The sequence below is a fragment of the Epinephelus moara genome, chromosome 5 (genome assembly GCF_006386435.1).
Source record: "Epinephelus moara isolate mb chromosome 5, YSFRI_EMoa_1.0, whole genome shotgun sequence".
In the NCBI taxonomy this organism is placed as follows: Eukaryota; Metazoa; Chordata; class Actinopteri; order Perciformes; family Serranidae; genus Epinephelus; species Epinephelus moara.
In genome coordinates, this window is record NC_065510.1 from 6,995,106 (window position 1) to 7,020,861 (window position 25,756).

A 25,756-nucleotide genomic window follows, 5' to 3' on the forward strand; every position below is an offset into this window, starting at 1 on the left:
CTGCAGTGTTATCACTGAGAACACTGAGGATACTGAGCTGTAACTGACTTGAGAGTAAGATAGCATTTTGGTAACACAACCAACAAAACACAATAGTTTAAGGACAGCCACTATTAACCCATTAGGAGAACTGAGCTAAAACCTCAACCACCTTGATACTAATTCCACCTCCTAATATATGGGAGGTAAAGCTTATATTGAATCCCATTTACACCGAGCAGCAACCTCCAGGGCTGAAAAATGAAGCCAACGCAGAAGTGCCAAAAATTGAGCATAGCTGATGGAACAGCTGATTAATGAATGAGTCAACTGATAGATCACATGGTTCCTTCCTATGCAACCAATTGGCAAATGTTATTCAGGGTGCTCTATTTAAACTGCTCTGTCCTGCCTGCTGTTGCTGCTCCCTCTGCAAGTCGCTTTACAACCCACCTCCACTCCAGCTCCTCCTTTTCATGCTGTGTCTGACCTATCAATGTCATTTGTGTTTGTCATTGATGCTGCTCTGTTCTGTTCTTGGGGGGTCTTTGCTGCTGCTCTCCCCGCTTCAAGCTTTTCTTGTATCCACGTGGAAGGGCAGGGAGGTGTGATCTCTCTGCTTTAAGGCTTTCCACATATGCACGTGGAAGGGCAGAGAGGTCCACTCTCTGGGCCTTAGGTGTTCCATGTAGGAGCGTGAAAGGGCAGAGGGGTGTGCTCTCTTCGCCTTGGGCTTTCTGCATAGGTCCCGGGAAGGGCAGGGAGGCCCCAGAACAGAGCAATACTGCCAAACATAATACTGCAAATGAAAATGAAGTTTTCTTTGACTAAAGTGGTCCTGACTGAACTGCATTTCCTTGAATGGCTGCTTAAGGCTGGGTCAAAAAGTAATTCAATCCCTATAGACCCCCATGGTAAAATGCCCAACTTCACAGCAGATATAAAGATGTTTACAGTCTAACCCTGGTATAAAAAAGGTTTTGGTCGACTTAAACACTGTGGATTGCTATATAACACACCCATTTACATTTTATTAAGGCTTAAAGTTACGCACAATTAAGGGCAAGGCTTTGAGTAAGGCGTCACCACAGTCTATGAGTCAGATCCACGCCTCGCTCCTAAATAGCTCCACCCTCTTGTCCAATCGTGGTCACTTCTGGCTCCAAAATACCAAGATGGCAATGGCCGAAATGCCAGACTTGAGGCTTCAAAGCCAGGGTCCACAAACCAATGGGTGACATCATGGAGGCTACATTCATTATTTTTAGTCTATGATTCACACATAGGGCCAAGCAATATATCATATTACTTATATATCAATACCCTGATATGAGACTAGATATTGCCTTAGATGTTGGATATTGTGATATAGTGTGATGTCTTCTCTTGTTTTTAAAGACTGCATTACAGTAAATGTATGTAATTTTCTGAACTTCTGTTTTATTGTTTACCTTTAACCACTTGGTCATTATCCACCATCCCTTCCGTCCGCCCTGCTCGGACTTTCACCCTCTTAACTTATGTTGTTGCCTGGCCGCAATTCCCCCTGACGCCGTTTGGTGCCATTACACAACAACGGGGACCAGCCACATATCATGATGACATGAAAGGACAGCTTTTTCGCCAGTGTCTGACATCGAAAGTCACTGCCCAAGCGCCAGTATTCGACAACTTCAGGAGTAAGACCATGATGCACCGACAGTTAACGCTAGAATATTGTTGCAATATCAAGATTGAGGTATTTAGTTGAAAATATGATATTTGATTTTCTCAGTATCACTCAGCCGTGTTCACACAGGACAAGTATTATCATGGAACTCTGTGTGATTTAGTCATACCTAAACATCCTGAAGACTTTACTTTGTTATCACTAAGACGTGACATACTGTAACCAAAGCGAGTACCAATTGTATAGAGCTCCAAAGTAGGAGAAGCTTTTTGGCACAGCCCTGGTTCAGTGTTAGAAGTCCCATTCATTTTCTCCACACTGTGGATGTTAGATGACTCACAGTTGGAGTACTTCCACAGATTGGATGAAACTCTTATGGTTGAATCATCAGAACAAAAGATGATCTGTATTAAATAATATCTGGATGTTTGACAAAGAAAAAAGAAAGATAGTACAAGATAAGTGTAAATTTATAAGTAAGTGCATTTTAGAAAAAAGGAAAAAAAAAAAAATCTGATCAACAAGCTGCAAATATGCTGTTGACAAAACTGACAATACAGTCTGCAGCTCAGATGAATTTGCTTTTGGATTATTTGTAATATTTGGATGCATTTTGCAACTGTGGCTCTTTGTTTCATCCCTAAGTGCAACAGTGACGTGTTCTGAATACACTACATCTCTAATTTGCGCCTCTGACGGGCATTTTGTCAATAGCAATGACAGCCAAGGCCCATGGGTATTGTAGTATTCATAGCCACTTGCCACACCAAACTAACAGGAAAAAAAAGAAGCTGAAAAAAATGGGATGTCCTTATTATGACAACTTGACATTAACCAGGATGAAATTACCAGAAGATGTCTTTGTCATGACAATAATAATCATTATGTCAACTTGTCATAAACACAAAAAGAGGTGCATTTCTTGTTAATGTCAAGTTGTTATGACAAAGACATCTTCTTGTAATGTCATCCTGGTTAATGTCAAGTTGTCCTTATGAGGACATCCCAAACAAATTTAATGTCAACTTGTCATGACAAAGACAACTTCTGGTAATGTCATCCTGGTTAATGTCAAGTTTTCATAATCAAGACAACTCAAACAATGTCAACTTGTCATTACAAAAACCGAATGACACTTAATGACAGCAGTCATAAAGGTTTATGACATGTATATAATGTTTATGACAAGTTCATGAACGTGTCATGTCATAGTTATGACAATGTCACGTCACTCTTATGTAGATACCTTCAAGTAAAGTGTTACCAAATATTGCTATTGGCCAAATAAGTTGTTATATGTCGGCGTATCGAATATCAGCAAAGCAATAAATCCAATATCATACATCCCTATTAACAACCATCAAACTAAAATGGAAGGAGTTGATACAGCACAGTATCGCAATATTTTGGGTGGCAATATTGGCAATACACGGCTGCCAAGTATTGTTTTCTTTTATTATGTAAATTATTAATATTGCAAATACAAATCAAACTTTTGGTCGCCAACTTGAATAGTAAAATCAATTGCTTTTTCGGTCCACTAGATACACTCTGCAGCAATGAAGACGACTAAAGTGAGATGAACACACTGAAAACTTTATCTTCTTAGATAAAACAGATGCTGACAAAGTTTTCGTTTTGGAACGTAATTAGGGATGCATGATATTGTTGTTGTTTTTTTTTGCTGATATCGGATATGCCAATATGCTGATATGCTGATATGTAACAACTCATTTGAGCGATAACCGCTACTGATATCAATATATCCACTTTTGTCCCTACCCAATTTTAGTGATCATCATGTCTCTTCTGTAGTGAAGTTAACATCATATTATGCATGTATACTCTTATGTACTCTTGTATCGTGATGGCCTACCAGCAGACAGAGTCATGAAATACAATACTTTTCAATGTATGTAATATTCATTCATTGTGCAAAATAAGAAAATGCTATTGGCAGATTTAAATAGTTCATTATAATGCCGGCTGCTATTGGCTGACACCGATGATGCACTGATATTATCAGCATGTTGGCTGATTCTGAGAGTTAATCTTGAAGCCAGTATCAGCCCATACCGATGATGTGCTGATATTATTGTGCATCCCTAAACATAATTTGCAGTTAAAAAGGGAAATAAATTGCACTACATGTTTTCGCAATACTCAGCATATTGCAAAACTTTTAAAATCAAAACCAAATTGTACCTTGGCTTAAATATTGTGATAACATTGTATTATGGGGTCTCTGCTGATTCCCACCCCTATCATATAGTAACCATGCCCATGTGCATGACAGATTGTATTATGCCATCTTGACCTAAAAAAAATCAAGTTGTCTGTTAAAATAGCATGAATGTGCGAATTTGCAAGCTTATTAATAATCACATGAGGTCTCGGGGTTAGAATACTGGTCATGTGGGAAAAGGGCTTTGAATGCCAACTTAGATAAAGTATTTATGGCCGGCCAAACCTAAATGTCACTTTATTTATTTGAGGCTAGTGTGAAAGTACTGTGTGGTCTTTTCCCCCGAGGTATCATTGATAAGAGTTCCATTTCAATTTCATTTGGTTTTTAAGATGTGCTGACTGTTGCTGGCCATGCTATCTATCCAGTTTTCTTTTAAACAAGTTTCAGAGTAGTTTAAGAAATTCACCCTTTTCTCAGCACTTTTGTTTAGCTTGAACTTGAAGTGTTAATTATGAAAGAAGCAAGAATATATAAAATTCAGTACAAAAGTTTAAACCTATCACTGTGAGGATAACTCCATGTAATTTAAAACACTTGTGGAAAACACTGGTGTAAGAAAAAAGTCTGAGAGATGACTAAAACCAGGCCTTGAGCCTGATGAAAATGTCTTGGGAGACTTGAGTACATGTCCAATACTCAAACACAAAAGTCAGAAAAAAAATCCATTCTTTACACCCCACATCCTCATTCTTCATCTCTTTCTTTCACTGTTGAGTTTAAACCTGACTCAATGCTCCATTGTTGATAAAAAAAACAACCAGGTTCAAGGCCAAGTTAAAGATTTTCTATTGCTTAAACCTTTACGATAGTATAAATATAATCACTGCTCAGAGGTGAATCTAAAAACTGCAGGTTTGCTGTGTTGCAGTGCTGCACGTTTGATGTTTCAGGCTCACTCTCTTTACAAGATACTGCAAGTGAAGCAGGAACAGAAGGAGAGAGAAAGGGCAAGGTCACTCAGAGAAGCAGAGCTTCATGTGGAAAAAGAGGAGGAGAGAGCAAGCGAGAAGGAAGAGAGGGGGATGAAGTCTAACGCTCTCTGGGCTGTGATCAATAGTGATGGTGAAGCCTGATAACCCCCTCTGCTCTCCATCTGAACCACTGTGACAAAGACTATGGAAAAGCTGGATAAAAAAAAAGTGTGTGTAAGCCAACGTGTGTGTGTGTGTGTGTGTGTGTGTGTGTGTGTGTGTGTGTGTGTGTGTGTGTGTGTGTTTTGTGTGTAAAGCTGCTCTTCATTGATCCAAAGCAGAGATTTGCGGTCAGACTCAGGCTGGTGTTCATGCCAGCTCTCTGGACTCAGGGACTGAAAAGGAGTCAGTGGGTCCCAGCGCCCGTTCAACACCCTCGCCGATCCCATCAAATATTTATACTCACACTCTGCTGGAGCCGCTGAAATACAATTAGATTAGTGTGTGGGTCTGTGTGTGTGTGTGTGAGAGAAAGCAATGTTGGTGTTTGCAGCAGAGTGACATAATGACTATGTGTGAGAGGCAAGTGTGGATGACAGTGAATGGATGCACTGTGTGTGTGTGTGTGTGTGTGTGTGTGTGTGTGTGTGTGTGTGTGTGTGTGTGTGTAAAAAAGGAGACAAATCCTCAACTATGCAGGAAGCCTCTTCCACACACCTACGTCAACAACATAAGGCGGAGAGAGAGCACACCTCTCTGCCCTTCCACACGCTTACGTGGAAAGCCTTAAGATGGAGAGAGCACACCTCTCTGCCCTTCCATGTGCCCATCAGTTGATGATCAGCTGATGTAGCTAGGATGTGAGCTGAGCTTGACATCGTGTTCTACCTGAACAAATGCTATGCTCAGTTTATTACTCATTACTTTTTTTTTTTTCAAAAATAAAGTAAGCACTTTACTTTTCCATTGCATCCCACAAATTTGTAATTACGTCCTTCTCCTTAAAATTCACACTTCGCAGGTGCACCTCTGTGTGAATGTCAGGGTAACCTCCAGGTAGTTCAGCTAAGGCGAGATACCTTGCAAATGATTTTTCACCTGGGGGTCATGTGTTGCCTGTGACTAATATTTTCTCAAGGATCTGTCTTAAAGATGGAGAGTCAGTCAGAGATACGCAGCATTTCATCTATTACACATCCAGCCACAAGCTTCATTAGTTCTTTGTCGCTTGCAGTCTGCAGCTGTCCATGATTAAAATCCAGTATGGGTTGTTTAGCCAGTGTGGGACACCAGCCTTCCTCCATGGCTGCAGAGGGCTCACCTTTGGTGGAGTGTATTTCCTGGAGCTTCATGTTGGTGTGCTGTCATAGTCAGTGTTTCAGATAGGATGGTTGATGTTGTGTTTTTCACAATGGATTGAGTCTTGGTATCACTACCTGGAGCAACTATGTTCTTGTCATCATCCTCCTGACAGGTTGGAAGCATTTCCAACCACTGATGGTAATCATTTCCATCTTTCAAATTAGCTTACTGCTCAGTGATGTGCATGCATGAGGATTATTAAAACGAACCTTGGATGTGATTGACTGTTGGGTTTTAAATCAGTAGTGAGGTGATAAAAGTAAGGTTGTGACAAATTGTTGTAAAACTTAAATTAAAAGCCAATTAGACACCCAGCCCCTGTTACTAGCCTCATGTAGCTTTACGTTTTGACAAATAAACACCTGTCTCAATTAGACTCCTGATCTGGTCACCAAGCAGTTCATTGTTTTTAAATAAGTTCTTCAGATGTATAAAACTGGGTTGTTGGCTGCCTCAAATAATGTATCCGTTCTTTGATTAGCCCCTAAGTTATTACAGGCATATCCCTTTAGTCCGTAAGGGTCCTCAGATCAAAAGAATCAATGATACGAATGGTGCCATGATACTCAAGTGGTGTAACTCTTTCTCTGATGCGCTGTTGGAGCTAGATTAAATGAGTGTTTCATAATTGATATATTATCTGAAACCATTTTGTGTGAAAGAAATTCAAGGCCTATTCCAAATATAGGCCTGTTGATTTCATTTATTAAAGCAAATAATAGCCCGGGCTACAAATTCAAGTTTTACAGTACTTGTTCTTGATGTTACTGTAATATTTTTAGTCAAATTTTATTAGTAATTGGTTACACAACTTGCTACTTGGAAGAGTGCTCTGGAGCTTTTGAGCCCCTTTTAGCTCATTGTTTTGGTTTTATAGGACATTTACTTTTTTGTTAGGCGCTCTCAACAGCAACAGAAGGAAGCTGTTTTCAGCAAACAAACTCACGCCTATGGTCAGGGGCACGGTAAGCCTGGATTAAAAAAATTGGTTTTGTTGTTTTAAGGGCTCATCTTGGGGAGGTAGACTGTAAAGACTAACCCGGCGGGGGAGTGTTATGTTACTCTTCCTGGGTCTACCTCCTCTGTGGTAGTATAGGTAAGGTAGAAATTGTTGTGAGGGCTGGTCTTGGGGAGGTAAACTGTACAGCCTAAGCCGGCGGGGGGGTGTTATAGCCTTCCCTGGGTCTACCTCCTCTGTGGTAGTATAGCCAAGGTAAAGGAGGTTGTTCGGTTGGTGCAGGGAGCAGTGAGACCTGGCATTAGGGGAGTGTCTCTGGGACGCCACAGATCACTGTCTAGCCTCCTGGAGGTGTTGTGGGACCAACTAGATGAAACACTGGTGAAAGGAGGTTCCCACCTGATGACCCCAAAGACATGTTAGTTATCACTGCTCACTGGTCTGTATAGTTAAGCCTTGCCATAATAGCTTATCATAGGGCTTAGGAGGTTATTCACTGAGCGCTGATCTTTTTCTAGAGCACAAACTTCTTGTGTTTATTTGAATTAAAGAAAACTTATATAGATTGGTAGAGAGACTAAACGTTGCTTTGTACTGAAAAAAGAAGCTCTCTGAGGCTCTTCTCACCCCTTAAAAAACAAACAAAGCAAAATGGTTTAGTCCACCTGCCCACTAGGATTCATCTCTTAACGCAACTAGAGTCTAGTAAGTGACTGCCTTAGCTGCTGGAACAGCAATGTACACTGTCATGTTTATCCCCAAGAAAGAGATATTGGGGTTTCAAAAACAGAAAAGAGAGAAAGGAAAGTAAATCAAGCAAACTGAGGTCAAACAGTTTTCAAAACAAAGGGACACAGGGCCCAGAGTGCACAGGGCCCAGAATTAAGTGCTCCGCCCCTGCTTACAGTGTACTTTGTTTGCAGCATTAAACTACACACAGGCAAATCTAATGAATAGCTGGTGAAGAAAACTAAAATATCTAGCAGTTTAAGAGCCAGATTGTGTTCAAAGAAGTTAATGGAGAACAAAGCGATGCAAAAACCACATCGTGTTTACTTGTTTTCTAACCAACAGATTAACCATCTTAATTAGTCATGTCAGGTCTGTGTGTCTGTGTTTTCTTTTGGCAGAGTTGTGCCCCCTAAGTGGCAAAATAAATATTAAACAAGATTAAATGCAGTATTACTCAAATTTCAGCTATTTGCATGGACAGTGGGAATTCATCAGGGACTATATAACAACCGAAAATATGCTTTTGCTGTCAAATCAATTTGAGCACAACATTTGTGATTGGAACAGCTGCACCTTTAGCACACCCATCACAACCGGGTTGTTGAAACACACTGGTTTTAGAGCAAACTTTTAAACTCAATGATGTGTTCATTTACAACAACTGTTGCGTCAGTGATAGATTGTTTAACAATGCAGTTAGGCTCCAGTGAAGCACTGTTTATGGCTTACAAATGTTGCAAATGTAATTTTATCCTAATTTCAAATGATGTATTTAACAATTTACCACAAAACCAAATTCCTGCAATAATGGAAAGTGATCTGAAGTGAATTTTGAGGACAAAATATTTCTCAAACATTTGCCACAGTACTGCTGTTACATCACAGCATCTCTGGGTATTATTGTCTCACAAGTCAGTCACCTGTTGTTGTTTTGTTTCGTTTGAGATGGAGCTGCGTAGTACAAGTAGTAAAGGTTATAGATCAACTAAACCCCAGACAAGGTTTGTTAGCTCCTGTCTAATACACAGTGAAACAACCATGTGCCTTAACCCAGACTCGTATATGGGCTGAATGTTAACACCAGGTATAAGTGAGGGCACTTACACTGTGTCAAATCAAAAGGCTTATCACACTGCGCAGCTCTGTAACAAAACAGGTTGAGGCTGGCATTTCTGGATGTTAAACCTTAATTCCACAGGGCCAAGCTATTTTCCACGGAAAGCCTTTAATTCCACTGAGTCCTCTTGTCTAAGCTGCTCTACATGATGGTAATCAGTGTACAGCATCTCTCAAACTCTCTCCATCTTTATCTCACTTTTTTCATCTGTCTCTCCATCTGTCACATACTCTCTCTCCATCTTTCTCTCATCACTGTTTTCATCTCGTCTTGCACTCTCTCGTATCGCTCACTCTTCACCTCCGTCAGTTCAATTCAATTCAACACGCTTAATCTGCATGAATGTTACGTGAGTGAAATTGTCAAAGCTTCTATACACAACCTGAACCTCTCTTCCTGTCTCTGTCTTTCCTCTCTTTCTCTTGGTTGTCGTCACTCGCTGTCTTGCATCCCTCCATGCTCTGTGTCGTGCGGTGTTAAAGGAAACATAATTAAAAGTCTCGTCATCTGTCTGCTAGTGAGATGAGGACAAGCAGGGATATGAACCGAACTTTTAACGCTTAAATCACTTTCCTGCACTAAGTCTGTTTATGAGTTGAGCCTTGAAACACGCTGCAACGGAGCCGACAAGATCCAGATTGTCAAAGCTCGTCTCTGTGGGAAAGAAAGACAAATGTGCAACAACTGCAGGGAGTCAAATCATGCTAGTTTACAACAATTTTATGCATGACTAATTAGAATATATTCATCTTGAAAAACATTAAAAAGGTTGGATCTACTTCCTCATCAGTGTTTCAGGCTTTAGTAGATACTCAGAGGGAACATTTTTGATTCAAATCAAGCAATCAAGATGATTTTGATTCAGAATCTAGAGGAGGGTTCAAGTGGACTCTTTAACTGATGAAAGATTTTAGGCATGCATTTACAAATGCAGATTGGTTAATTGAACAACACTAGTAAAAATACGTCTGCTGTGCCTTTTACTGTTGCCAGGAAACCACCCCATCACCTCCTTACACCAACCTTCCCGTGTAATCAATCTACTGTTATTTTCCCAAGTAATTAAAATGTTCAGGCAGAGGGTACTTGCTGTAGCTCTGGTTGAGGGTGAGAGGCTGTCAGCAAATAGTTTATTGGGCACAGGGAAACAGAGATCTGTATGGGTACATGAGACACTAAAAAAGAGGGTGGATCATGGGGAGTACCACCAGTTGGTCCAGGGGCTTCACCTCCATGATGGTTGTTCCAAGCGTATTTTAGGATGACCCAGGGCAGTTTGACAACCTGCTGTCTATTGACAGGCCGTATAGCTCTGGGTATCCAGCAACCGCTACCACCAGTTTCTCCTCCATTGTTTACCAACTGGAAACTTGTTGTGGTGAACGCCACAGAAGGCCCGCCTCTCAAATCACTGGACTGGACAATGGGAAAAAAGGTGACAAAAAAAGAGATGAAGTTGGGTGCTTTTCTGCTGTGATTTGAAGTCTTTCAACTTCAGGCATATCACGGCACAAAAACCACGAGCAAAGGGCTTCATTCTCATTCAAAACAAGTACAAAAAGGCATCTCCAGTTGCTATAATAATCGGGGCCTTAGAGTGCACGTCTAAAATAGCAGTGGTAGTGATGGCTGGCTGATGGATCTAAAATAGTCATTTTTTTCAGAAACAAAGTAGCCAAACCATTAAATTACAAATTCCAGGTCTGTCACATAATGCCATTGGGTCGCAGAGATCTTTGTTCACGTAGACTTCCATTGTGAAAGACACATCTGTGAATCAGAGGACACATTTTTTTGGAGCATCACTGTTACGGAGTATAGTTGCACCTTCTACACTGAAAAGTCACCAAAAAGCTTAAAATTCACACATGCTCCAGTATGAATATGATCGGAAATTGGGGAGAAATTAAGAACACTAACAACCAAAATTACATGTCTCCTTGACTGTTGCAGTGACGGCTACATAATGTAGAGACTTGCAGTAGTGACCTTCAGTTTAGGCAGAGCTTGTGCTTGGATCAGTTTAGTTTCACAGTACAGCATTGATGACATTGGACTGTTTTCATTTTTTAGATTTATTTTAAAATGGTTCCTGCCCTCTTTACTCGGGTCTTAATGTTTTATGTGTGTCTTCTATTTAATATTAAATGCATCATGTAAACAAAATGTGCTGTACAGTATAAACTTCCCTTGCTCTAATACGAATACGCATTTTAATTCTGAGGGTTGGTGGACAGAACGGCATAATGTATGACATACTGTTAAGCCTGATGCTGTGATCAGTGTGTCTGCTCCAACCATGTGAGCCCGGAGGACACACTGAGGGATTCGCTCTAATTAATATCATTTCATTTAACATCAAAGAGGGAGACCAACATGTGGTCGTTTCCTCTCTCCTGCGCTCCAATCCTCTCTCTGATTTCATGCCTGCACTCCAGCCCATCATCACCACCTCCTGATTCCTTCTCTTCATTGATCCATCCACCCCTTTCCCACTCCTCCTCCACTCCTTCCCTCCTCATCACCCTCACTCTTAAGCTCGCTCACCACCACCCCCTCCCTCTCGCCTTCTCCATTTCCTTCCATCCCTCTTCCCTCTATTTTCTCTTCAATTTCATCATCCTTTTTCCATCTCTTACTCTCCACCAACCCTTACTCCAGTCCTCAGTAATTTCCTTCCTTACTTTCCTCCTCACTCCACCCCTCCTCAATGATGTTTTCACATCAAAAGGCAACCATTATATGACAAATCAACTGTGGCAAGGCAATCTTGATGCAGAAGATAATGTTACACAGCAAAAATCTGGAAAATAGTGTGTAAATGTGTCCTTTTCCATGTGTGTGTGTCAATAAACTTGTTGTCTGATATAACTATTATCTGTAAGACTGGTGGAGCTAAATACGTAGGGATGACTACTGGAGCAGTCCATGGCATAAAAATTATACTGCTGATCGAAGCACTAGGGGCAGTTACGGCAGTAAAGCATAGGCAGATAAAATGAAGACATAAAGCCGGGTTCAGTTGGCCTTGTAGGTTTCTGCATGCCACAAATATGTTACATTTGCATGTTTTATATGTATCATATTAACGTGTAATATATATGCAGACTTTGTGATAAGGAGGTAGAGAGGATGGCGAATGGCGTTTAACCCAGGCAAAATGCCTCCCAAGCTGCAGCCATATGCACACAACTGTTCAAGACCACGAAATAACAAAAGTGGTTGTGTTTAACTGAGTCACCAAACTTGGGTGTTTTGTAGCGACCCGTCAGTATGTTTCTATCCTCTTTTTAGGCTCTCACCTTGGGTGTTTTGTAGCAACCTGTCTGTATGTTTCCATCTGCTTTTTAGGCTCCGAACTTGGGTGTTTTGTAGCAACCTGTCAGTATCTTTCCTGCTGCATTTTAGTCTCAAAATGGGTGTTTTTTTATCAACCATCTGTTTTTTAGGCTCAAATGTGGGTGTTTTGTAGTGAATCATCAGTATGTTTTCATCTACTTGTTAGGCTTCAAACGTGCATGCTTTGTGATGACATATCTGTGTTTTTCCAGGGGCTCTATAGGCTCCAAACTTGGGTGATTTGTAGCAACCCATCGGTATGTTTCAATCTGCCTTCTACGCCCCAAACTTGGTTGTTTTGTAGCAACCTGTCTGGGTTTTTCCAGCGGCTCTTTAGGTTCCAAACTCTGATGTTTTGTTGTGATCTGTCATTGTCTTCCCAGCAGCTTTTTAGACTTAAAATGGGTGTTTTTTGTTTTTTTCAGCAACTAGTCAGTATGTTTCCATCTGCTTTTTAGGCTCCAAATTTGGGGTTTTTGTAGGGGTCCATCAGTATGTGTCCATCTGCTTTGTGGGCTCCAAACTTGGGTGTTTTTTAGTGACCTGTTAATGGTAGTGCTACGAAAAGCAGTTATTATATACAGAGACATCATTACTTTTTATAACCAAGTGGTATTTGTGCCTAAACCTAACCACACTACAACCACAGCACTGAAATGTAAAGTTTCAACATATCCCTTACACAATAATGTGCAAATTTAACATGTCTATGGTTTGCAGAAATGTATAATACCAACATATTTTCTTGTGATTGAGCTGCCAGGTGTCTGCTCTTTGTTTTATTGAGAGTAGACTCTAAAGGCAGCTTAAATGTATGTTAGTTCAGGGCTAGAGAATGGTGTCACCTGTCATGGGGCCCAGTAGATTTACAACAGCACAGCCTGATACCCACTGCAGGGCCTAGTGATAGGTCAAAACATCATTTCACATGAATACTGGGCTTCCATAGGAATGCTAACCATGCTTTTGGCACATTTTACTGTGTATTGATAGGTGGATTTGTGTTCGCACGCCTGCTTGCACGTGCATGTTTCCGCGTGACTGAGAATAATGTGTAGAGTGATGGATGCATGAATGATACCCAGTATACTGCTCAGCGAGAAAAGGAAGATAAAACGAAGGCAGGTGGGGTGTGCATGAACGGAGCCAGGAGGTGGTAGAGATAAAAGGAAGGAGGGGAAGAAAGGAGGTTAAGGAAAAAAGAATGAGACACAGAGGGTGTAAGGGAGGCAAAGGGGGATGAACGAGGGAGGGATGGAAGGATGTGTTATCAGACTCAAGGCTTGATAGATGGCGAGAAATGATAAGAAAGGTAAGGTGGCAAGTAGCAGAGATTGGCAGATTTAAGGAGATAGACAGATGTAGAGAGTAATGGAAGACGAAATGAAGGAGTAAGAAAGGAAGGGAGTGTTGGTGACACAAGAGGAGAGGAAAAGAGAGGCAGAGCTTGTGCTTGGATCTGAAGGCAGGCAATTAAAAGTGTAATAAAAAAGACAAGACAGCCTCTGGGTTAGGGAAGTAACCAGGACCGGCAGTCACACTGCATTATGATAACACTTACACACACACACACACGCTCACACACACTCTGACAGGCTAAAAAAGAAATATACTGAGGGGAACACGCATCAGCGCTTACATACAAAAGCATACACACACACTGCAGCACACATGCAGAGACAGAAGCTAAAGGATTGGAATTAAAAAGTGTTTTATCAGAACAAAAGGGGGATTCTCCAGGGATTTCAGCTCAGCTTTCACTACAACACTGACAGCCGTGTATGTGTGTGTGTGTGTGTGTGTGTGTGTGTGTGTGTGTGTGTGTACATGTGTGTGCAATGGCATGCAGGTGAGAGAGAGAGTAGTGGCAGCTTTTCATTGCAGTCACTTGTAGCTTTGCAACAGAAACAGGGAATCTAAAAGTATGTAAATTGGCTGACTGCAGAAACTACAACTTCCCTGTGTGTGTGTGTGTGTGTGTGTGTGTGTGTGTGTGTGTGCAGCATTATGATGATATTGATCACCCAGCCCTACAGTATGCACACTTCCTGTACTGAATGTGTATGAATATAACTTACAATAATCAGTAGGATGAAGTAGATGAAGTTGTAGAAGGAGTGAGCATCCATCACATAGTACATGATCTCCACCCAGCCTTCAAGAGTGATCACCTACAGTCGAGGGGAGAGATCACAGTGAATAAACAATAATTTCATGCACAAGAATTCTGCTCTATGGGTTGAAATACACGTGTTAAAGGCAGAGTTGCTCTCTGGCAGGAAAGTTAGATGAGAGCATCGATACCAATCTCATGCCCGTCTGCAAAATACAAAGAAAATGGTGATTTTACAGATGATTGTGTACTGGACTATTTCTTGATCTGAGTCTCCAGTGGTTACCTGACAAGTGCTCCTGGTCAAGGAATAGACACATAACCTCCCTATGTAACAATGAATTGTTTGGTTTTATGTAAGCAAATAAGATGTAACATACTGTATTACCTAGTGAGCTTTTGAGGTGCTGTTACCTTTGGACAGAGCAGGGCTAGCTGTTTCCTGTTTCCAGTCTTTGAGCGAAGATAAACTAAAGTGCTAAAGTGATATCGATCTTCTCTTTTAACCCTACACCAAAAAGTGGGAAATTGTTTTCCCCAAATACCTTAACATATTGCACAGTCCTGAGCTTCAATGCAGCTTGAATTTAAGAAGCATTTTATTTGGTGCTGTTATAGGGAAAGTTTCATCCTCTTTCATCATCATCATTATTTTCTTTGTGATTTTTGCACAATGTTTTCCAGAGACATGTATCACCAAACAAACAAGGATATGTGGACCAGGAAGGAAAGGATATATGGAGATACTGTTAAGCTCAGTGCAAGTCTAAAATTTAGTCAACTTCTTCATTTGTCCTGAACTGCTTCCATGTTTTGTGGAGCTGCTATATAGATCATTTCATTGAAACTGGATTGCTCCATGTTTACTTCCTCTCAGTTGATGAGGTTCACATATGCTGACTTCAATTAGGATCATGTTCATAGTGTTCACCAGAAATGTCCTTATGATGCTCCCCTCTTGTGGTATTCACCGTCTCGTAAGTGGAACTTTTCTTAAAGCTCAGAGTTCATATGTTGTTTGCAGACGTCAGAAATGGACATGGAGGTTTATTTTCCTGCATTTTGCTAGTTTGCTAAATTGTTAGCCTATGTGGCTTCTAGACAGTAGCACTCACGTTCCCATTGCCTAGCAGCAATGTTTTCACAACTTAACCACTTGAACAGCAAGCATATGGAGTACCAGTCCATTCTCATTCAGAAGTCATCAAATACTGCTGCTTTGTCAGTGATTGTGGCATCAGACACCTGACAGCAAAAGCCACCTTTCACAGCAGTATGATACGCTGCTAGGTGGCATCAGTTCATAACACTGCCTGACGGCACCTGTTGTGGTGCTTGGATATGCTGCTGGACGGCATCAGGTTGAAACACTGCCGGTAATAAAATAATATGAGGTGCTGGAAAGTCCCTGAAGAGCGGGCGGGAGGGGTGGTGGATTGATCCAATTAACTCCGGACGTTCACACTGGAGCCCCGTGTTTGCTTCCTGTATGAATGTAGAGCCAAATCATGATGTCTTTTTTGTAATCCTAACCACATGCCTTTGTTGCCTAAACCGAACCACGTGCTTTTGTTGACGTCCTGGCGTTGGTTGCAGCATCTCTAAAATGTCAACAGCAGTCACAGGAGGATACCTAGTGAGTAATATGTAGACGTGAAAGGCCACTGACAAAAAGGCAATATGTGACGACTTGGGATGAGAACGTGTTAGGGGTACACTGCTTTCCATGCTGCAACCACAAGCTCACAAGTTCCATTTGAAGGCAACAATACACTGGGAAACATTCGAACAGGAAATTCAAACCCATTTTTAATGTTTATGTTGTCAAGGTTGAAAGTTCTATATCTGATCTGTATTCCTACTAATTGTCAAAGCTGTTTTGATATGTACTTTTGCAGTGACAGGACATTTAAGTTGCATTTACATTGCTGCTGTCTGTGAAATGATTGCTGAATATACTGCAAGGTTCTTGTTCCATGGATCTCTTGGGTATGGCTCATTTAACATCTTGAGCCCACCTACAGTAGAAAGTGTGAAAATCTAGAATCAGAAATTAGTTAAAAGGTGGGTTTGGACCAAAAACAAAGCAGCCTGGTCGGTACCAAGTTTACCAAAATCCTCACCTGGAAGATGACAATCCAGGCATAGGCGATGTTGTCAAAGTTGATGGCTCCTTTATGGGGGTTGCTGTACCCAGTATGACACCTGGTGTAGTACTGGTTCCAGTTGACACAGAGTCCTGCCACACTGACACTGCCATTGGCCAGAGGCTCGGGGCTCAGGCCCAGTGACTGACGGTACAGGGCATCGTCTTTGTCCAGGCAGCACGCCCTGCCTCCTCCGCGGCGGGCAGGGACATCAGAACAGGACATGATGCCATTGTCAACTGGCAGGGAGCAGATGAAGGGTCGCTCGTCATCTTCATCAGCCATGTAGTACGGCCGAGGCAGAGTGATACCTGTAGTGCTGGAAGTGTAAAGGGAGAAGCTAGTGAGTCCCATGTTGGAAGGGGCTGACTTACATTAAGGCACTGACAAAAAAAAAAATTCAGCGTACACTTAAACTGATAATTTTTTTTTTGAGTGGTGAAAATACATGTTATTGCTGACCCCCATCCACTGCAGTACATTGCTAAGCTTCTGTGTTGGTACCCCTTGCTGACTCGCCAAATTGGGGGTGTGCCAACCGCCACCCACTGTAAGTAACACACTGACTATGGATAAGTACCCCATACAACCCCACTTCCAAAAAACCCAACAGTGGGGCAGCAGTAGCTGAGTCTATTTGGTTGGGAACCCGAGGGTCACCGGATAAAGTCCTTGTCCTGACCAGATATAAAGTATGGACTGGTAGCTGGAGAGGTGCCAGTTGGCCTCCTGAGCACTGCCAAGGTGCCCTTGAGCAAGGCACCAAACCCCAAACTGTTTGGGGTGTCTGTCCATGGGAAGCCCCCCTCACTCTGACATCTCTCCATGTAATGCATGCATTGGTCCTGTTTGTGCATGTGTGTGTATTCCAGTCCTGTGTATATATGACAACAGAGTGAATAAATTGAATTTTCCCTCGAGGATTAATAAAGAATATCTTCAATAAAGTCTATCTTCTTACTATTTCACTAAACTGGCCAAATAATTGTGAGGATCTAAGTTGGCGGCCACTTAAAGGATGTAAACATCATACCAACCAATGTTTTCTTGCTTAAATTTGATATGAAAATACAGGTAAGACTAAAAGTACATTTAAAAAGCTGTGATATTTCAGTTCTAAAATTCCAAAGAGGAGTCAGCTTGTTTCTTTGTCTAGTTTTAAACAATGACTCATAGTCAAGGCTATGTAAAAGGTTTGTGATATACTGCAAATTGAGGCCGGGCGTAAACTATGACTGTGCTTGATGAGTAATCAGTAAAATTTGAAAATCAATTTCAAGCCCAGCAAGTGCAGAGATGCCATAAATAGAGTTATGCAATACATGTGTGTGTGTGTGAATAAAAGCCGGTTTTCTATGGGTATTTTACACAAACCACTTGTCCTTCATGGCTATTTTCAACATTTGTGTGGTGTGAACTGAAAGCAGAGAATATAATGATCGCAGACAGAGAGATGAGTGGATGAAAGGATGGAGAGACAGAGAGAGTTAGCGAGTGAAAGACACAGACGCGGGGAGATGATTATGTTTGTAATGGTAAAATTGAAAGAAAATGACACCAGAGGCACACAGACGGAGAGAAACAGAAAGGTAGCGATGGAGACACGTTAACTCTGACACACCGAGCTGATACAGTCGGCTTTCTGACGGAGACTGTCAGCTGTGTGTCTGTGGTTGACCATTTCCTGTACTTTTTTTAATGTGTCCGGCATCGTCGACTGCATTCTACTCATATTTGTTTCTATCAGTTGGAGATAGCCCGTCTGATTGGCTGCTCAGTCTAGCAAATCACCAATTTCACCCATTTATGTGTTATCTTATTTTTCGTTTCTACCCTTTTTTCTCCTTCGCCAAACAGACTCACAAACGAAGACTGTCAAACATACCATAGGCTGAAAAACACCAGTGCGAAGCAAAAATTGATGCTATCTTCCAAGCATAAACTACTGAATCAAATTCACAGAGGCGTGAAAATGGCTGCTTAGTTTGTTTTGTTTGTCTTTCTGTGATATTCTTTGGACTGCAAATACAGGATCCTGACAAGTTTATTCCCTCTCACACCCGCACACAAAATACATGCAGCCCAGCTGGCTGTCAACTGGAGTTTTTTTGAAAGGCGTTAAAGTGCAGCCTTTAACGAAAGAGGTGAAGCAGCACGAAGCTTCACATAGTGTTTGATCAGTCGGGCTTGTCAGTGTTATTTCTTTGCAGCTGATTTGGTATGTCAGGGCTTTTACAGGGAGACGGACAGAGGAGTCGGCCAAAAGGAGCACCTTCACTTGGTTAAATGAGTTCCAGAGAGAGTTCAGCTTTCGGCATTCAAATATGGAGGTGAAAGAGTAGGAAGGAAGGCGAGAAAGAGAGGAAGACACACAAGTATGAAACAGAGGCCAGGACTGAAGAAAGCACACTGGATGATGCAAAGAAGAAATAATATATAAGAAAGGAGGAATTGTATACGATAAAATGGATGCCAAAAAGAGGAGAACACAGTAAAATGCCATATAGAGAAAGAAACAAGGGAAGAAAAGAAAGACAAGGACAGAAGGAAGCCATAGGGAAAGGGAAAGTGTAGAAAAATAGACGGTGAAATTGAGGCAAGTCAAAAAACAAGAAAGAAAAGATACAAGACAAATAAAGGGAAGGGAATATATCAAAAACTGAATCAATAACTGAAAGAGGGATAGCAAGACGGGGTAAGACAAACAAACAAGAATGATATGCGAGGCAAAAAGAGACGAGAGACATTAAATGTGTTTGCCTTGCCATTACAAAAAGAGCAAGGTAGGCGCTAAAGACAGAGAACAGCTCTTTGTGATCTCACTTTAATCTGAGAGTGGGCTGCTATTTAAAGGGCATGCCGGAGAAAGGGATACAGATGAATGCAGACGTTAGCTAGCAATTACATCTGACCTGGTATTTGAGAAGGCTCCATGGAAGCGGCGTTGCGAGTACTACCCTGTCTCTCACTCAGTCTATGTCGTTGCCACACTCTTTGTATCTCTTTCACCAACTCTGTCTCTCTGTATTGTGCTGTACTGAATTGAAGCTATTATCAGGCCCCCTGACCTGAGGAGAGCCACAGCCTTTTTTAGATTAGCTTGCAGTGTAGCTCTGGATATTTCTGACCAGGTTCACCTCTTTTTTCCATCATATCAGTGATGAAATCCTAACCCAAATGTTTCACAAGCATGTCTTGGAGTCCAAAAAAGGCATTTTGATATAAATGTAACTACCACTAGGATAGAAAGTTGCTGTCTCATATAGCATTTTGGTTGGTTAGTCTATTCAGCTTTTATAGTTAAAGGTCAACTCACCGAGGATTTTCTATGCATTAAAGAAAAAGTAAGACATTTTAGGAAAAAAGCTTTTTGCACCTAAGAATCAGAAGAGAAGCTCAGACAAATAATATCATATCCCTCTTCTCAGGGTCCTATGTTTCCCAAATCTATATGGAAAGTGAGAGAATATAGGACCATGGGAAGATAGGGCCATGAGAATATAAGACCCTGGCAGCATATGACCCTGAGAACATAGGGTTATGGAAACACAGGAACCAGGGAACACAAGATCCTGGGAAAATAATACCCTGGGAACATAGGACTTTGGGAAGATAGGGCCATGACAATATAGGACCCTGGGAAAATAGGTCGCGAAGAACATACAACCGTGAAAACATAGGAACCAAGGAACATAGGATCCTGGGAAAATAAGACCCTGGGATGTAGGATCCTTAGAAAATAAGACTCTGGGAACATAGGACCGTGCAAACATTAGATCCTGAGAACAAAGACCCCTAGGAACATATGACCCTGGGAAAGTCAGACCCTGGACATGTAGGACTCTGGGAACAGAGATACTCTCCCCTACCAAACTTTTAGCTTGTTGTTTTTACTTCACAGAACATTTATTGTACTGTTTCCACTGGTCTTTGCTTGAACCCCCCCCCTCCCCAAAAAAAAAAACCCTGAGCTGCCTGACCAGCACCAAATGTCCAACCCAGTCTCACACCTAAGTCCTTGAAATCCAACACTTGGGCAGAGACTCCCAGGGTCAGACACAGATGAAAAAACCACCCAGAGTCATCAGGGGAAATGCGGTGGGACAATAATGAAAGTTAAGGCAGCAGAAGTCCAAGTAGGGACGACATAAGGGGGGGGTGGGTTGGTCCAACAACCACTAACTTTCAGCTGGGAGGTCGGTATTCGTGACCCGTAAGACTGTAAAGCCAAACCCCGATCTTTTGTCTGAAACCCAACCGTCTGCTTCTGTGCCCTTTACCCAACCACATGCATGTGTTGGCCAAACATAACCACGTGTGTTTGTTGTTGAAGGAAAAACAATCAATTTGCAGGGTTGTACCGACGTAATGCATTTATTTTGAAGGAGACTTTAGGCAAACTGTACATTTGCTGTGAAAACGGAAGTGTAATTTGAAAACAGACAACGCATGTAACAGGCTGAAGCTGACGTGGCATCCCAGAACGTCAACAACCAAAGTACCCAGGGTACCTTGCATGTCCTATCTCCACATGGAAAGCCCATGACCACATGTTGATATGACACGAGGTCGCAGTGAGAATGTGTTGAAATGTCAGATGAGAAGGAGGTGGAACATCTATTAATGAAAGAGACATATATTGTTTTTTTTCCAGGCGAGTAAATATTGGACTTATATTTCTCAGGGGGTCAGAAATTCTACTCAAAATGAAAAGTAATGTGATTCTGGATGTGTGTAAAAGGAAATGTTAGCTAACTCTTAAGCCAGAAAAACTTAGAACAACGTTCAAAGGCTGGGTTGTAGGTTTGTCAGCCTATTGTGGAGTGCTGCTGACTCTCAAGATACCACCGTTCTCTTCCTCTCTTCTCCTAAGTGCTGAAGTCTTGTTCTAGTGCGTCATTAATTGTGCACTTTGTTGAACAAGACTGTTGTTTATGTGATCACTTTCTATTTGTTTTTCAGGTCTTTATTCCTGAGAGTGCAATTAAGTGATAACCACAGCGGCCAGTTTCTTTCCTGGCCAAGTAGAGCTGATTAACTAAACAAAACACAGGGCTAAAGCAGTCAGGAGAGTATGTTTCCAGCTTTATTTAACACCTAAATGATAAATATGTGTTGTATAAATGTATAAATTAGTGTTGTAATACTAATTAAATCATTTATTTTGGTGTATTACTTGCATATGATTCCTGCTACGCACTTTTGAGATTTCCTGTTGTGACATGTGGATCTCAAGCGGCTGATATGCTCTGCTTATCAAACTAAGTAAAAGCAAAGGATGGTATGTAATTGCCACTTTCTGGTGAAAAATGATAATTATCAACAAACTCCGCTCCTCTCTGTAAGCCTTTATGAATCTTCTTTAGTGGAAACAACACACGGGAGGGCAAGTAAACACTTACAAACAAACCATTTTCAAGTAAACTGCAACAGATATTGCTGGATTTCATAAGCAGGGGATTTTAAGTTGATGAAATCTGACTGTTTTTATAATATCCTGGACCACCACTGTGAAACTGCTGCATTTCTGAGACTTATCCAGCTCATGCTGCCAGGTGGGAGATATCAGAAGCTACAAGTGGCTGTGATAGGCTGTAGTTTTAATTAAAACTTTAAGGTGGTATTTGTTTTATCACCGAGCAGATTGTGCATCCGATGTGATATGAACCTTGGATTAATTAAGAAAATATATATCAAATGTCAAATACCTCTCTATTCATCTCTCTGTTCCCCTAGACCTCCTGCTCAGCACTCACATTTCAAAGACATTATCTCAGCAAAGTTATATGGGAGTTTAATTGTTCACTTTCTAATAGCACTCTTTGTGCCAAGAAGAGAGAGGCTGCATTACAGTGTGCGTCCTTATGAACATGTTCCCAGATATGATTTCCTGTTGATCACCTGTGACTTCTGCTGTTTGTATTTTTGTCTCGTTGCTAACCAAAGACCAGCGAACATCAGAAAAACGTGACTGTCCACCCACTTATTCCGCTCTTGTTCCCAGCGTACGACCCATCCACTAATCCCCACCTCTGCACACGACCGAGCCAACTTCCAGCGACAGCAGAGCTCATTATCAGATTGGACATCGGCTGTGTGTTTCTGTATACTGAGGTGATTATGTCCGCCACCAGACAGCGTCAGACAGACAGCAGTCATTTCACACCTGAGGAGACGTTAGACTGATGACAGCAACGACACCAGCCAAAGGTTTGTGTTTTAGACCACTCTCTTTTGTCCATGGAAACGCTCTGCGGTCTGATTTACAACTGCCGCGCATGGTTTACATCAGCTTTGTCGTCAAGAAAAAAATAATAATCTTGTGTGCATGTTTTTCCAACATTGGATGACATTACTGAAATTAACTCAGGTGGGTCAGGACATCCGATGATTACATCCCCTCTCCATCTCATCTCTGAATTGGTTACCATGGTGATGGCCTACCCCAAAGCCTCTCATCAGATCATTATTTTCTCTCTGGGCTCGGCAGCAGGGACTGCAGTCCAGCCCACTCCTCTGTGCAGCCAAACTGGCCTAATCAAACGCTTGGCCACGGATTTGGTCTCCCCGGGGCTCTCGCTCACCACCGACCGAATCCCAGTTATTGTCTGAGCTCTGTTTTCACAGTGGTATTAGCTGTACTCTTAATCATAGAGATATTTGGGAACAAACAACACCTGCTGAGCTTTCAGCTCCTAATTCGGACTTACTATTTTCTTCTGCTGTCACCAGGGGACATGAAGAGAGTCATCATAACCCATTACTGATGGTTATTTTATTCTATTTTATTTATTCATTTGCTAATTTTAAAGAAATTCAGAGAAGTCACCCTGCTGTCCCCACACTGAACAAATGCTCTGCAGAACACATGCATTAACACTCAAATTGAGACAGCATCAAAGCATTTTGATATGTCTAATCTCATCTAATCAGTTTTCCTTCAAGGTGGTGTGGTTTGGTGAACCATTTGCATCAGTGCTCTCAAAACCAACTGCGTGAAATGACCGAAGGACATAACACTGATTTTCTAGGATAAAACTAAGATGTCAGTAAATGCACTTCCAACTACATAATTCCAATTCTTATCAATTTCAATTTTTAGTTTAAAAAGACCGAGGCGCCCTTCCGCCACGGGAGGGGCTGTTGATGACTTGTGGGAGGAGCTGTTGATGACACTGCACGTGCGACCCACTGGCGGTGGATAAACAGGAAACAGCTGATAGCAGGAATTAGCGAGCAGCTAGTAACAAGAGGGAAACACAAACATGACAGACACTGTAAAGATGAGCAACTGGGGAGACAAGGAATTGCGCGCCCTCCTCGTCCTCGCAAACAAAGAGGCCTTTAACCGTCAAATGACGGGGACGGTGAAGGATGGGCCGATTTACGAGAGAATCACCGCCTGACCAGCCGCGGCTTCCCTCCCACATCACTGGTTACGTTACACACTGAGCTACATGTTTTGTTACTTGCTCACGCCCCTCATTACCCCGAAAAAGGCACATTCTGTATAAACAAAAGTAGGTAGGCGGCATTTTGCTGCACTCCCCGATTTTGTTATAGTAGTGGTTACTTTGGCATTTTTACTTTTTTTGTAGTTGTATCACTTTTATTGGTGTATTGTATTTTTGTTGAAAGCATGAACACTGACTTTATGTGTTTTATTATATCAATAACTGTAACGATGTTGAGCCCAAGAAAAGATTCTGCAAGGGGGTAAATAAAGTATCTTATCTTCAGACAATGTTATTTCATAAATTGGGAGACTATTGCAAATGTTTGCAAAGTCAGTTTTAATAATACAACTAAATTCGTGGTTGTTGCGACTTGAAAATTGATCTCTTTCAAATGGCAGTTTTGTTATAAGAAAAGTCATTCAGCCTTAAAGCCACATTATATCGTATCTATTAAGTCATCTTGCAAGGGAGCCATGGTGTGGTTCATGGAGTATGAGAATGTAATCAAACGTAGCTGTGTGAAATCACCAGAGCATGCACAGTTTTATGGGTTGAAGTTCAAGGATTTTGATTGACTGCTGTTGCCTCTGCTACTGCGCACAAATAGATGCGGTATTACAAACAAAAAAAACACCCAGACAAGTGAAGCACAAGCAGAGAGTGTTTTGGTAGCCGCCCTAAATCGACAATAGCATTTGCACTCCTCTGACTTTGAAGCAACATGACAGAGGAGTAATTGAATTTCTGACACTTTCACCAAAATAAACAGCCCGCAGCCACCGAGATACAGAACATTCGTCCTGGAAATACCATGCAATACCATCGCAACAATAACGCTCTCACACATGCACCAAATAAGATTTCACCCCACAGAAAGGGACAGAGGCCAAGTGAAAAGGTGAAAGGATATAGAAAAAAGCAAAGAGCCTCCTGTTGTCAAACTGTAAAGGTTAGAGGTAGCAGGGAGATAAAGGTACAGTACACCTGCTTCGCATTATTAGCATCCTAAAGCTTAGACCTTCTCAGAAACCCAAGATACCCTGCTGGGGCTATTCAATAGTCGTTCTGTCAATGGGGGAGTGTGACTGTGTGTGCATGCATATATGCACATCCTCGCAAGTGTGTGTGCTTTGGGAAAGTGTGCAGAAAAGGAGGATATGTGTGACTGTCTGTGTGTGTGTGTGTGTGTGTGTGTGTGTGTGTGTGTGTGTGTGTGTGTGTGTGTGTGTGCGCACACAGCAGGAAGTGATTCTTCACACACACACCATGCAGGATTACACAAAGTAAGAGTAAACTCAATTGAAAAGAGTAGTGGAAAAAAATGAGATGTTTCATTGGAAGAACACAAGAAAACAGGTCAGCGGGTCCAACTTGTCTCCTCAAATGAGACAACAGAGGCTGATTCAGTGAAACTAAGCGAGACTGTTGCTTCCCCACAGCACAGCTTGGGGTCTGGGCCCCGTGGAGAGTCCTGAAAACTCTTAAGTGATGTTTTACTTCACTGATGCGGAGGCAGGGGAGTCATTTGGAAGAATAGTAACTCTATCACAAATTAAAAAAGTGGAAAAATATCACTGTCACTTGGTGACATTGGGCCATTCTTATACATCCTGTGTACATCTACCAGCCAATACTGCCTTCTTTTAATCATAACCATGATCGTTTCCTAATCTTCAACAAAAATTCTAAACAAAATCTCGGCACAACAGCATGACCTTGAGTGT

At 41.6% G+C, this 25,756-nt stretch overlaps 1 protein-coding gene across 1 annotated transcript in view; it reads right to left on the reverse strand.

Annotated features, from left to right (window-relative positions):
- The window catches only part of LOC126390636 (voltage-dependent T-type calcium channel subunit alpha-1I-like), a 334,551-nt gene that overhangs the window by 198,165 nt on the left and 110,630 nt on the right, over nucleotides 1-25,756 (reverse strand). The window contains exons 6-7 of the mRNA XM_050045029.1: nucleotides 16,552-16,894; nucleotides 14,394-14,486 (exon numbers count right to left, since the gene is read on the reverse strand). Of these exons, the coding sequence (XP_049900986.1) occupies nucleotides 14,394-14,486; nucleotides 16,552-16,894 (436 nt within the window). The remainder of the gene's footprint in view (nucleotides 1-14,393; nucleotides 14,487-16,551; nucleotides 16,895-25,756) is intronic.